The sequence below is a fragment of the Lytechinus variegatus genome, chromosome 11, assembly GCF_018143015.1.
Source record: "Lytechinus variegatus isolate NC3 chromosome 11, Lvar_3.0, whole genome shotgun sequence".
Lineage (NCBI taxonomy): Eukaryota > Metazoa > Echinodermata > Echinoidea > Temnopleuroida > Toxopneustidae > Lytechinus > Lytechinus variegatus.
Genome location: NC_054750.1, coordinates 3,427,081 through 3,442,149, shown reverse-complemented (window position 1 = coordinate 3,442,149; position 15,069 = coordinate 3,427,081). Strand labels below are relative to the sequence as shown.

The window sequence follows — 15,069 nt, the reverse complement described above, 5'->3', positions numbered from 1 at the left end:
TCATTAAACTTGGACATTAGAGTAATCAAGTATCACTGAACATCCTGTGCGCGTTTCAGGTCACATGACCAAGGTCAAAGGTCAATGAACTTTGGCCGAATAGGGTATATCTGTTGAATTACCATCATAACTTTGAAAGTTTATGAATCTGATTCATGAAACTTGTACATAAGAGTAATCAAGTATCACTGAACATCCTGTTCGAGTTTCAGGTCACATTATCAAGGTCAAAGGTCATGTAAGGTCAATGAACTTTGGCCATGTTGGGTTTTTTTGTTGAATAACCATCATATCTCTGTAAGTTTATTGGTCTAGTTCATAAAAAGTGGACATAAGAGTAACCATGTATCACTGAACATCTTGTGCGAGTTAGAGTAGTGTTCAAAGTCAGCACTGCTGCTATATTGAACCGCGTGATGCAGGTGAGACGGCCAGAGGCATTCCCCTTGTTTAACAGCTCTGAATTGATATTGATTTTGCATGTAGTTACCTTTTGAATATATATTTTATGGCTTTTATCATGATTGAATAGGATGACTTAAAAAGGATCAAAGTACATGTACATACTGTACAAATATGCCATGTTGTCATCTGCCACACTTACACATAAATTAGATTTTGTCTGGAGATGCTTTCCACCGCAAGTGTCTGAATCATGTGACTAACAATCTGCACGATGAGACTCATTCCATTTGAATTCGGTCTTGACAGAGCATACATTTGTGTGTCTCTGACGCAAGATGCTTTATTAGGCATCTAGTTGTAAACAAGGGTATTGGAGCACTTGGGCTTATAGATGCCTTTTGAGCACTCCGTACTGCCACCCTCGGGGCATGAGACATGACGTAGGTGTATGATAAAGACGGCTCCTGGTTAGAATGAAAGGGTGATGTTGAAGTCAGATGAAAATTGTGTGTGAGGGAGTGTGTGTTAGCGATGTAGCATCAGGGATGCCTCTTTTTACTCAGAATACCGGCTGGTTGATTGCTTCACAAGATACAGCATTGATGCAAGAGTGAAGTGAAGGAATGACTTCACGTATTATAGTAATTCATGAGGGCCTGTTTGTCTCGTATGGGGGGGTGGACTTTGGTGAAGAGGGTCAAGGGGGGGGGGGATGAATGCCTGCATACTCACACCTTGCCTGTAGATGTACATGTATAGAACTTTCTGGAAGAGTAATTAATATTCGAGTGGTGATCTTGTCTGTGTCAAGTAGCATTGCTTCTCTGGCCTACAAGGGTGCTTCGGCCCGGAAATGATATTCCTTTTATGCATTGTGTACATGAGCAGTATGCCCATCATATAGATGTTTTTCTGCAACAAACCCATGGGCAATTTTCCCATTCAAAATTTTAATGTGGATGATATGTGGAAGCAGAATGATTTCATAAGTGTATATAGTGCAATTCTTAATGCCTGTGAATAAAAGATGAAATTGATGCAAACAAGATATAAATGCAATATTAGCATCATATTAAGTTCCATATAAAAAGGAGTTGAAACAATTCAGACTTGTAAGTTGTAAATTAGGACGATTAGATATTTATTGGAAAACAATGGATTTGATAGAGAACAAAATAAAAAAGAAAAGAGTGTTGGTGCATTAAAACTTTACATCAGACTATCCACATAATTGCTTCCCTATATGGTAATGACTTGAATCACACAACCTCATTTTTGAACTTTTTTCTTCATATTTTTGTTTTCATTCTTCATAGGTGCTTTCCTGATTCCATACATTGTGATGCTTCTGTTTGCTGGATTGCCTCTTTTCTTCCTGGAGCTGTGTTTTGGTCAGTACAGCAGCAGTGGACCCATCAGCGCATGGAGAGCTGCCCCACTGATGAAAGGTCAGTATCTAATTTATATCCCTTGTGTGACCGAAAATACAATTCTATCCCTGTCTGTGATAAATGGGAGCAAGTGACAGTTTGTTGAAATGGGACATGTGGTATAGGAGTGTCACTTTGGCATAACTGAAAGCACAGACTGAGTGTAGGAACAGTTGTGAGTGCCATTTTTGAGGGAAACCGACAATGTCTTTCAAATAACCACACAGCAAAAGTAGTGATCCTGGAGTCAGCATCCATGTTTTGAAGAGGAATTCATATGATACTATCACTGTCGTGATATAGGGCAAAATATTTATCACACTCCTGCAGCATGTGCATTCCCATGTCATGAGGTGACCTTTAGGTAATGTATTTGACCCTATCTTCCCTCTCTGCAGGTGTTGGCTATGGCATGGTGGCCGTGTCAGCCTGGGTGGCCATCTACTACAACGTGATCATCACCTACACCATCTTCTACATGTTCAAGTCCATGACGTCCTCGCTGCCATGGATCGGGTGCCATCACGAGTGGAACACGCCCTTCTGCAGCGAGCTTGTGGAGGAATGCATGGAGAACGGCGGCATCATGACCGAGAACAACACCTGTATCAACGTCTCCAATATGACCATGGATGAGAGGAGAAACTACAACGTGTCCTTCGATGGCAATGTCACCTTGTCCTTCGAGGACCCTCTCCAGGAGTTCAGGAGACGCCCAAGCGAGGAGTATTACAGGTAAGAAACACGCCCCTTCCTCCCCCCACCCCCACCCCCATTAACAAAATCCTAAGGGTCTTCTACAGAATAGGTCCGAGGTCACACGATTAATTGATCTTTATTTATACCCCCTGTTGCTTTCTTGTAGGCATGGCGTTTTACACGACTCTGGTGAAATGGGATCATTTGGTTACGTCATCTGGCAGTTGGCCCTCTGTCTTCTCCTCGCCTGGACTCTTGAGTTTATTTTCCTCGCTAAAGGCGTCAAATCCTCTGGAAAGGTGGGTATCGCCCCCTCCCCCCTTCTCTTCCCTCCTATGTTTCAGCTGGGAATCTTTCTCAGTGCTTCACACGGTTTGTATGACTGTTATGTTTGCAGAAGTCTGCCTGTGATGATTTATTTTGATTATGAATTATTTATTAACACAGGATTCCTATTACAATTGCTTGTGAATGATGGCATTTTCAAATGTCTGTCTTTAATGATCGATTAATTATGGCCTGTATTCTCAAAAGAGGTTTCAATTGTACCATTGTACAAAACCATAGACTATGCAGATTTTAAAACATAATTACGCTTATTTCATCCCGTACACAAATTTAAATCCAATTAAATGCACGTTTTCCGCAAAGTGTGCTTAAAATGAAGCGTGTTAATGAAATAAATCTGCATAGTCCATGGTCTTGTACCATGTTAAAAATGAAACCTCTTTTGAGAATACTGGCCTTTTTGAGTTTGATTAAATATACATGTACTTTAATCTTCAAATTGGCAATATCACATTGTTTGCTGGAAAGCACTGGAATCCAAACATTGTGACAACATTTAGGGAATGAAAAACCTATTACAACATCAATCCATTGATAATCAGAACCACAGTTCAATCAAACAATACCTATTTTCAAAGAAATGAAACCTTTAGATTAGGTGCATTGTGATAAGCTGGAATTCCTTTGTGGCACAGAGCAGTGTCGCTCCCCTGCTGAGGACCCCTGTACTTGATGGGTGTTACATCCCATTGAAAACCGTGGTGCATGGCGAAAGGTGCAATACGTCATCATCGTCCCTACCAACAGTGTCTCTACCATATGTCACACCATTCTTCCATATGGAACCATCTTGATCATTTCACACACTTCAAAACATGATGTGTGTAAACTTCATGAAAAAAAAATACCAGACACATGACAAATAACAGCATGGTATTTGCAAAGCACCAAATTTTAAAGGTAAAATATGATACGAAGTTGTGATGGTGCTATAACCAAATGATTTCTTTTTTATATCCCTAGGTTTAATGCAAAGGTATGCAGGATCCTGACCCAATCACTAACCCCATGTGTTTCATTAAAGTTGATTAATTTCACCATCTTACGTCCTGTTATTGCTGCCATTATTGCTCTATGAATATCGTAATCCTTAATGAAATCACATTCACATGCCTTTTCCATCTTGTTTTCTATTGTCAGGTTGTTTACTTCACTGCCATCTTCCCCTACATCGTCCTTGTTATTCTCCTGGTTCGAGGAATGACTCTACCCGGTCACATGGATGGAATTCTCTTTTTTATCAAGCCCCGATGGGAGCTGCTCAAAAACCCCAAGGTTAGTGCATTACCTATTCATTAATCCTTGTCCATTTTGACTCCTCGAACCAAGTTGGTGAGCAATGATCTATTTTTTATCCATGGCTGCAGAAAATCAGCCTACTCTGTTTCATAAAACGAGGGCCGTTTCATCAGACAGCTGCCATTGTAACAGTCACACTTTTGTACTTATCAGCCAATCTTAATACGTTGTCGGGTCTGACAAGTCGGCTTATCAGACTACAAATGTTGATGAAACGCTCTGAAATCCTGCTGTCGTACAGCCCAAGTCTTTGTGTGAGAGCACCAGAAGAGTGATATAAAATACCTTTTTGAGTCGACAGCCCTACATTGGTGAGGTAGTTTATTTTGATCCTGGTTTCTTTCTTTTCTTGGTTGGTTACCTCTAACAGGTGTGGAAGGATGCTGCTGTACAGATCTTTTTCTCACTAAGCGCATCATGGGGAGGTCTTATCACGCTTTCATCCTACAACCGCTTTAAAAATAACTGCATGAGGTAAGAATCAATCACCAATCTCGTCCCAATTTCATTTTATTCAGGAGGTGAGAATGCTTAAAATAGGGTTACCTTGGGTAGTGTAATGCCATGTTGAACAAAATTAATAAGTCTCTTTGAGTGTAGAGTCATGTTGCAATCAGTTCATATGTTATATCTTTATCAGTTTATTCCTTCGATTTGGTGTGAACCAGATCAAAGCTCTCAGAAGTTCTTCCTAAAAGCACACATGCATGGTTGCCAGTGCAAGGCAACTCAACTCTCAAACTTCAAATATATTTTAGTAGAAATGTTTATATGCAATCGAAAGTATTACAGGTTTGAACTGCACAAATGAATAGAAAATCATGTGTAGCATTACATTATAGTGGAGAACGTTTTTGTAGAAAATTACAGCATCATTGATTCGTCTTTTGGTTTTTGCTCATTCTAGGGATGCCCTCATTGTACCTATACTAAACTGCGCCACCAGCATATTCGCCGGTTTCGTAATCTTCTCGATCATGGGCTACATGGCTCACGAACTTAAAAAACCAGTGTCAGAGGTGGTCGACGAACAGTTCGGTCTCGCTTTCATTGCTTATCCAGAAGCCGTTGCTAGGTTACCAATTTCGCCGCTATGGGCTTTCCTCTTTTTCTTTATGCTTATCACCCTTGGGTTAGGATCACAGGTAAGTCTTTTTTTTTTTTTTTGATTATTTGCATCATATGCTTCATTCAAATTATAAATATGATTGAATGTTTGAAAAAAACATTTGTAACGTGATATTTCATTCATACTTTTGTTGGAGCACTGCTACATGTATATGGAATATGAAATTGATGTGATGTGAAAGGTAAATGATTGATACAAAATAATATCTTGGCTTTCTATATTGAAATTGGTTATTCATAAAAATTGCTCATAAAAGGGACACATTTGAAATTAAAGTACATGTATTTGTATTACAATGATGAGTTTTATTTCTTCAGTCGACATCTTTTTTTTTTGGTAAATATTTAACCAATATTTCTCCTCTTTTCTCCCCCCCCCCCTAATCTGCAGCTCTGTATAGTTGAAACAGTAGTCACTTCAATTGCTGATGAATTTAATCTGAGGAAAAAGAAAATCTTTGTTTTGGGAGGATACTGCATTCTTGCATTTTTCCTTGGTTTAATATGCGTAACACAGGTGAGATACCAAGCAATTTTTTTCAGTCTGTTTCCTATTTATAGTAAAAAACTTGGGGGAGCCCTTCCAGAACCTTTGTCAAGTCTTATCCTAATATGTATCATTGTAACTTGGTAAAGTCCTCTTCAGCCCATTGCCTTTCTCTGTCAGTTCTACCATCTTGGTAGGCTCTGGGTAAAATAAGATTCTGCTCGATTGATCTATTGCCTTTTCTCTTTGGAAGCTGGTCAGGATTACGAGGTTAATTTGTGGAGATCATGAAGTAGATTGTCCAGTTTATGACTTACATTGTCAAGATTATGAAATCAGTTGTCAATCTAAAATTTAAGGGTGAATACCAGTCACAGTCCTCAAAAAAATATACTTCCACCAGCTTAGAAGACGATTTATTATCAGATACTCAGAATTCAAAAGAAACGTAAAAGGTCCACCCTATGCCATGAAATGTTATGGATAAATAATCCAACATAGATGAAGATTCTTCAAGACCTCGAGATTTACTGCTGGAATCATTTGAATCCTAACCATTCCATTCTCTCTTTGGTGCAGGCTGGTAATTACTGGGTTATTCTTATGGACAAGTATGCCGCCGACTTTGCGCTGTTAATCTTCGGAATGTCCGAGTGCATCGGTCTTGGCTGGGTGTACGGTGTCAAGAACTTCACCAATGACATCAGGTCCATGCTGGGCGACAGGATCGTTGACAACATCTTCTTCAATTGGTGGAAGCTCAACTGGTGTTTCCTTACACCTGCTGTGCTATCAGTAAGTGTAACCAAACTTTATTCTCGTGCCCTGGAAGCTGCAAGCCTTCGGGGCTTCTGAAAAAGTTGCCCACCTGTCCTCTGTTGGAAAAAGATCCATTGTATTCATTTATTAATATACAATATAGAATAAAAGGAATACAAGTACAAATGTGTGGAATTTACAAAGGTCATTGGCCTGTCAAATGCAAATCCTGGACAGGCGGATATGGAAGAAGAAGATATGTGAAGTTCTTTTCCGTGTGACCTTTACTTTTATTTTTGATATAGCAAGGATAGGTTCTTTGAATGATAGTACAAGCTTCTTGAATAGCCACTAATTGTTGTCCATCTTGTCTTTGTGTTTCCTCTTGCGCAGTTTGTGATGTTGTTCAGCTGGATCTCCTGGGAACCCCCTATGGCTACTGAGACCTACCCTTTCCCTGGATGGGCACACGCACTCGGCTGGCTTTTAATTCTCTCCGTCATCATGTGGATCCCTATATACTGGATTTATGCTTTCATCAAGGCCAAGGGTGATACCTTCAGGGAGCGACTAAGAGCCATGGCTACCCCAACAGACTCCTGGGGTCCTATGGTGATGTCCAACCGTCAACACGCCTGGGATGTCCACACGAGAAACGGAACCAGCATGGGAGGTCAACTACATCTTGACGATGTCAAGTCATCACCAGGCCCATCTGCCGTCTACGTCCCCACCGCCACAACGGAATCCGTTTAGTTGCAGTAAAGTACTGACATTCAAAGACAGACTGGAAACTCTCTAATACAGGAGCGAGAGTCCTTGACCTTTTAAAAATCTTTGCAATTGAAATAGTGGAATGGGAATTTGGACTCTGCTAACTGTTCATGGTGTGCGCGATGGTGTGCTGCTCCTTACGATGTAAGACTGCCGCCGGATCGATGGGTTTCCATGCTTGGCCAGCAGCTCCCACGAGGATGAGCACACAAGAAGGCTCATTGCTCTACTTATCAAGCCAAGTTTTGTTGAGAAGCCATGTGCAATGGTTCAGCAACTGAGGAGAAACGGTGAATACAATTGTTGGGAGATACCGACGGAAAAGGAAGCAGACTGGGAAGCCATGTTACACTTCTGGTGATGGAGGCTTCCCCGCGCTTTCGGCCGAACTATGGGGCGGTTATATACAAGATGGAGAAACAGCTCCTCGGCCAGTATTCAATACAGGGTTTTGCTACCTCTTTGTGTTTTCTCATCAGCGTGTCATACATATTTGGTCATTCAGTGTACCAAGTTTGTTTTAAAAGAGAACTCATCCATCCTTTTACCCTACATTTGCAATTAACCAAGAGTAGACACACACACCGTAGTAATGTCCAGCAGGTCTGATAAAGTTCAACTCATATCGGGAGCAGGAGAGAAGAAACTTTGACATTTTTTTTTGAGCAGGGTAATTGTCAATGTATTTATTTTTCCAATTTTTAAGTTCATTTTTGCGTGAGAACATATTTGCCCTGAAATGTATATCCTGTCTTTGTAAATAAACTTATTACCATGACAATTTACCCTCCTGGACACCTTCAAAGGTATATCTTTATAAGTGCCTCTTTTATGTGGTAGCAGTTAGATTTTCATTATCTTTGCTTTATTAGTTGTCTTTAATGTAGGGAAAAAATTATCCATATTGAAAAAAAACAAAAGTGAACCCATTTAGGTACCTATGTTTTAGTTAAACCTTTTCAGAGTTGAATACAGGTTTATTGAATTGTTCCTTTGCATGTTGCTAGGTGGTGGTGGAGGCAAATGCTTATTTATTGGGGGAAAAAATTATGGAATTGAAAAATTATAGAGAGATATATATATATTACAGACATAGAAAGATGATGAAAATATCCCTCCATACATTCCAAAAATGTAGTATTGCCGCTTTTTCTGGTTTTTAGCAGCCAAGGTATGACTTTGAAATTAATGTTGAAGGAAATTATTAGCCTTGAGCTTTGAGAAATAGATGAAAAAATAATGTCCATATTGAACAAAAAAAAATTGCACTTGTAGGATGACAAAGTGTGTGCCTGATTGTAAATAGAGTGTATTATAGTGTGAATAGTTGTATATAGAAATGTGGCAATTTTGCTGCCGTTGACGACAAATCATATGCTCAGGTTCATTATTGAAAAATATGAAACGCGAACTCTCTCGTTACGAATGTCCTTGTCCAAGAGCATTGAGTATTCAAGGCACTTCCCGTCATTTAGCAGAACGAATAGCAAGCTCGATGGCCTGTGGCCGTCTTGTTTTCTTTTACATTTGCATTAAAAAATGGTGAAGAATGTTGACAGTTCATCAGACTGTCCCTACTGATGTCCAGACAGTAAGCAGTTCCTTTTTGTAACATACATGATATACATTATTAAAGTTAAGATTAATTTTGAGAAGGGGAAAATATTTACACAGCAAAGAACAGGGTTTATACCATCTTGAAGTGATCACTGATATATGTATTTTTTCTTAAGTAAATTAAGTACATGTTTAGCAGCTGTTTGCATTGATGGTGATTTAAGAACAAAGAGATGCAAATCAACAAGTCGGTCATTACAAGTGTCAAACGTTTGTCATGTATGTAGTTATGTCGATGAAGACATTTCGGTGTGGAAGGACTTCTGTAAAGTGTTTCAGATCTCCATTTCTGCATGGCCAATTTGCTAATCATCGACCGCTAGGGATTCCCCCTCCCGCCAGTTTACTGGATATCTTTGTCCTTGATCAAACAGAAAAAACTGCGCCCTGCAGCTAAATTCAAATCTTCAGTGGTATTTCTTCAACTAGTTCTGTGATTCGAGTCCACTTGTTGGAACACCTTGTTCACGTTTTGGGGACCACTGTGTAGTGTATTTGCCTATTAGTGGCATGTTAGCACTGTATCGTTGATCTGTACTGAAGATGAAATGTGTATACAGGCATATAATGCTCAATGTAAATATCCAATGTTTGGTAACACCATGGCCTGACATAGTGTATATAGTACATCTATATAAAAAAGAAAAAATAACAAAAAAATCATATATACAATCAAAGTGAGAAGAAAAAAAATATAAAAAATAAAAAATATATACAAAAAAATAGCTTAGATGCAGTGAGTTATACATTAACTTACAAAACTGGTATTGATTAAAATTGAAGATGAAAAGTAAAATTTTTATTGACATTACTTTGCTAAAAAAACATCGTTAGCAGTGAATGAATTGATAATTTTCTGTCCCCTCTTTAACATTTTTAGTAATGTTACATAAGTGTGCTACCTAGTTTTCTACACCTTTCTTGTGCATGTTTTTCCCCATGGTTGGCAGTTTTGAAACTGATGGAAAGTCGTTTCTTTTGCATACTTCATTTTAGATTTTAAAGCTTTTGTTGCTTTTTTATATAATATTTTGAAGTATTAGCTCTTAATGGCTGACAAGCAGTATATATTAAGCCAATGGTGTGCTAACGATGTAAACAAATTATTTGTTTGACATACACGCCAAAGAACAGGCCGGGCAAATATTTTATTTTAATCTCCATCATAACCAGCCATCATTTTATGTTGAGTTTCTAACTAGCCATTATCGTTCAAAGGAAAACAATATGTTTGTGTTATTTCTATATTTACCAAATGAATGTGGTAATTAATGCAAATTCCTTCCAAAGTCGCAAGTGCACAAAAGGGTTACTTGTAAACTTAGCTATCCATGTCTTGTTTATAGTATGCAGCATTGTATTGAGATAGTATGATTTCAAAGTTTGGATGGCCAAAACTTGGAAAATAATTGCAATGCATTAAGTATCAATGCAATCTCTGAATGAGGAGAAAGGGATTATTATCTCTTTAGAATTCGTCGGTAGGGGCAGAAATTAATTTCAGAATCAAGCTTTCATGGGCACCATGTCGTATAAAGCATATCAAGAGACCACTGTTTTTCAAAGAATCCTTTCTCATTTTTCTACCATTTTATTTATAGACAATCTTGGTCTTCCAAAGTCCAATTTTTATTGAAAACAAAATCTGACTGTAAGATGAATTGCTTTTTGCTTTCGACAAGACCTTTTTATTTTATTTCATTTTTGTGCTAGATTTGAGTCCAAAGCTGAAGAGTTTTGAAATGATCATAATTTCAGGGTTCTATAGGCTGCGTTTTAAAAGTTATAATGTATTTGTTCATCAGTCATAAATATGCGGAGCAATAAGTTATAGATCCTGGTTGGGTGAGAAAGGAATTCATAGAATTTTCTTGTTTCCAGTTTCTTAGTCAAGCTGAAGAAGATGTTCTTTGAACTCTATACACTTGCCATCTGCCCTCTCAACTTCAGGATGAAGTTTTCATATTCATTAGGTGTTGTGTTCAAACAACTGTTACAAATGATATTTGCTGACTTTTTTTTTCATAACAAGAGACGTATAATGCATTCCATTTTGAAAATGGCTTTCATTATAACACATTCATATTCCCAGTTTTGTGGAGTTTGATGTTTGTCACAAAACTGAACTGATCAAATAAAATCCGGCCATGCCAAGAATTAAAAAGATTCAACCCTAAGTATTACAAAACTGGACGAGCATCTATTGGCCAAAGAAAATGATTTTGCTTCCTTCGCTCATTAAAGTTGTCTATAAACAAAAACTCTTTAAAAGTTTGATGCAGAATATTTTTTCATTTCTGATTTGGGAATTGGAAGAAAATAGTGTTAATTGTATTTTAATGATGTTTTGAATGCCATACAATTTACAAGTATTTACCGCATGTTCATTAGAAACAACAAAATGTTTTCTTAAGTTCCAAATCTGAAAAAAGGGAAGAATCTGATATTGCAGACAAATTGTTTGTATGCTGCTGTGTGAGATATATACCTAGTATACGCAGTCGAGTCACAATAAAACAGTACAACGCTGTAAGTCGTGAGCGAATGTTCTTATACGGAGGGTATCGGTTGAAGGAATTTTGCACACATTGTGTGATGTTGAGTGGTTGCATGAGGTAGCACCCACATATAATCTCTGATTTCTGAATTCCTGCTTCACGGTATGACCGTCGCTCTGAAAGTTTGCCAAATCTTCATGTGAATTTACCAACATTTCTTGATGGTCATTTTATCCTCGACTCTATAACAAATCTGAATCATTAAAAAAAAGATGATATCAATATTTATATTATGGTCACTGGTCTGCTATACAGGGTCATAAATGATATTGTATTGTATCTAGTTATGTAACTTATTGAACGAGTTAAATTACATTGTGTACATTTGTATATTTCCATTTATATAAATGTATGGATGACACAGTTCTAAAGAAGTTGTTCTTTTTTTCTCCCCTTTCTATCATCGAGTAGGATACTGAGTAGTGTATATATTATGTCTTGTAGTTAATCATAGATTCTCTCTTTTGTTATTTTTTTTCCTATTCATGCTACAAGTAATTGAATAAAATTTTATCTTTTTGTCTTGGATATGGCTTGTCAAAATTTGCATTTGTCGTTTGGGAGTGAAGCGTCAATGGGGGTAAAATTGAAGTGATTTGGGGAGTAAATGCCTTGTTAGATGATGGGAATGTTGATGATGATGATGGTGATGATGATGATGATGGTGATGATGATGATGGTGATGATGATGGTGATGATGATGATAGTGATGATAATGATGATGGTGATTATGGTGATGATGGTGATGATGAGTGATGATGATAGTGATGATGATGGTGATTATGGTGGTGATGATTTATGGTGATGATAATGATGGTGACGATGATGATGGTGATGATGATGCTGATGGTTATGATGGTGATGAAGATGATGGAGAGGAAGTTGATGAGGATGGGGAAGGTGATGCTATTATTTTTTTTAGCTGTTTGAAAGAATTTTTCATGGAGTATTAACCTAAGGAGATGAATTGAGATCGTTTATACATGTACCCTACTTCTCAGAAGGAACACCCATGAAATCGATAAGTTTTAATTAGGTCTTGTGGTTTTTAAATGAAGTAACAATTACTCTAGACGGTGAAATGAGAGTGAAAAATTATTTAACAGATACTGCTGTTGGATTATAAATACTCAATTGCCAGTAGAAGTGAAGATGATGGTGAAGAATGTCACCGAATTTACGGGAAGTACCCGGTAGTCTACCAGTACTTGATAGTCCCAAGATAGGATCTGCTTATTTTTGAATTCCTGAAACACAACACAATTAAGGCTTCAGATGGCATTGCACTTCGGTCAGTTCATGGTCTCCAGTCATGATCGAAAAGTCCATAACAAGAAATGCAAACAAATGTGCATGAAATAGTGTGACTGTATTATTTCAAACGAAAGAGGGCAGTATTGCTATAAACACTATGATCTATGAATTCATTTGTAGACACGAATCCTTTGGTTTTTTTTATCATAAGGGTACATATCGCCCCGAGCTCAATTAACACAAGTCAGTCTCATATGTTTTTAGCAACATCATTTTATCATCACCATCACCAATAATGCCCATTATCTGATCATCACCATCAGCACCATCATTGTCAACTCCATGATCATATTTTTTATCAGCACTGTCAACACCTCACAGCATCATCACTGTTGACATAATCACTACCAACATCATTAAAATCATCATCACAATGATCATGATGATCACCATCATCTTCATCAACACAACTGTCTCCACCACCAACAAAGCCATCATCACCACCACCAACATGATCATCATCACCACCACCACCACCACCATCACCACCACCAACATCATCATCACCACCATCACCACCACCACCACCATCATCATCATCATCACCCCCATCATCATCATCACCCCCACCATCATCATCATCATCACCACCACCACCACCATCATCATCACCATCATCATCAACATCACCACCACCATCATCATCATCACCACCAACATCATCAGCCTCATCATCACTGGACATGGTGGCTCAGTGGTAGTGCGCCCACATGAAAAGAAAAAGTTGTCGGTTAGGCCGAGTCATTCCAAAGACTTCAGACATAAGACCTTCTTATCAGGTTCAAGACTTAACAGAATCGAGAAGGGTAAAAAGAACATTATTAGAAGCGAGAAGGGTAATGTTATAATTATGTTATTCAGGGCCAGCTGAAATAACAGTATATAAGAGCTGAAGTGGCTACCCAGGTAAACAATAATTATTGTCATCACCACCACCATCACCATCATCATCATCACCACCACCATCATCATCATCGCCACAACCACCATCATGATCACACACGTATTTCTAATACAAGGAACAAAAAGTTCAGTGATAGGTACACCTAACAATAATGAACAATAAACCATCATTTCTTTTATTGTATAGAAAATATTTATTTCATATTCAGCTGCTTATAATGTAAAACAACAATTTCAAGGGAACCCTTACTTTGATCTACAGAGCAAGGGAGAAAATGATTATTTTAATAAAACAAAGTTTATTGCACAACATATCATTCAGTTACTTTGACACCAAACCTCAAATTTTGTTTTTTTTTACCAATTATTTAACACACAAAGTACATGAATTATTATTTCAAAAAAGTGAATAACTGTAAATAGCTTCTGTCAATATTCAATAACAAGTGGAATGCCTCTGGCCGTCTCACCTGCATCATGCGGTTCAATATAGCAGCAGTGCTGACTTTGAAAACTACTCTAACTCGCACAAGATGTTCAGTGATACATGGTTACTCTTATGTCCACTTTTTATGAACTAGACCAATAAACTTACAGAGATATGATGGTTATTCAACAAAAAACCCCATCACGGCCAAAGTTCATTGATCTTACATGACCTTTGACCTTGATCATGTGACCTGAAACTCGCACAGGATGTTCAGTGATATTTGATTACTCTTATACAAGTTTCATGAATCAGATCCATAAACTTTCAAAGTTATGATGGTAATTCAACAGATACACCCAATTCGGCCAAAGTTCATTGACCTTTGACCTTGGTCATGTGACCTGAAATGCGCACAGGATGTTCAGTGATACTTGATTACTCTAATGTCCAAGTTTAACCAACTAGACCAATAAACTTTGAAAGTTATGATGGTAATTCAACAGATACCCCCGATTCGGCCATAGTTCATTGATCTTACATGACCTTTGACCTTGATCATGTGACCTGAAACTCGCACAGGATGTTCAGTGATACTTGATTACTCTTATACAAGTTTCATGAATCAGATCCATAAACTTTCAAAGTTATGATGGTAATTCAACAGATACACCCAATTCGGCCAAAGTTCATTGACCTTTGACCTTGGTTATGTGACCTGAAATGCGCACAGGATGTTCAGTGATACTTGATTACTCTAATGTCCAAGTTTAACGAACTAGACCAATAAACTTTAAAAGTTATGATGGTAATTCAACAGATACCCCCGATTCGGCCAAAGTTCATTGACCCTAAATGACCTTTGACCTTAATCATGAGACCTGAAACTTGCACAAAATGTTCAGTGATGCTTGATTACTA

The 15,069-nt window shown here is 37.9% G+C and overlaps 1 protein-coding gene across 3 annotated transcripts in view; it reads left to right on the top strand.

The window, feature by feature from the left end:
- Positions 1-12,032, top strand: part of LOC121423682 (sodium- and chloride-dependent glycine transporter 1-like) — a 37,273-nt gene extending 25,241 nt beyond the window's left edge. For all 3 annotated transcript variants that reach the window (XM_041619112.1, XM_041619113.1, XM_041619111.1), the window contains exons 4-12: positions 1,722-1,853; positions 2,234-2,570; positions 2,701-2,833; positions 4,023-4,157; positions 4,552-4,655; positions 5,089-5,326; positions 5,701-5,826; positions 6,376-6,591; positions 6,949-12,032. In XM_041619112.1, the coding sequence (XP_041475046.1) occupies positions 1,722-1,853; positions 2,234-2,570; positions 2,701-2,833; positions 4,023-4,157; positions 4,552-4,655; positions 5,089-5,326; positions 5,701-5,826; positions 6,376-6,591; positions 6,949-7,311 (1,784 nt within the window). In that variant the 3' untranslated portion in view covers positions 7,312-12,032. The remainder of the gene's footprint in view (positions 1-1,721; positions 1,854-2,233; positions 2,571-2,700; positions 2,834-4,022; positions 4,158-4,551; positions 4,656-5,088; positions 5,327-5,700; positions 5,827-6,375; positions 6,592-6,948) is intronic.
- Positions 12,033-15,069: the final 3,037 nt, after the last annotated feature.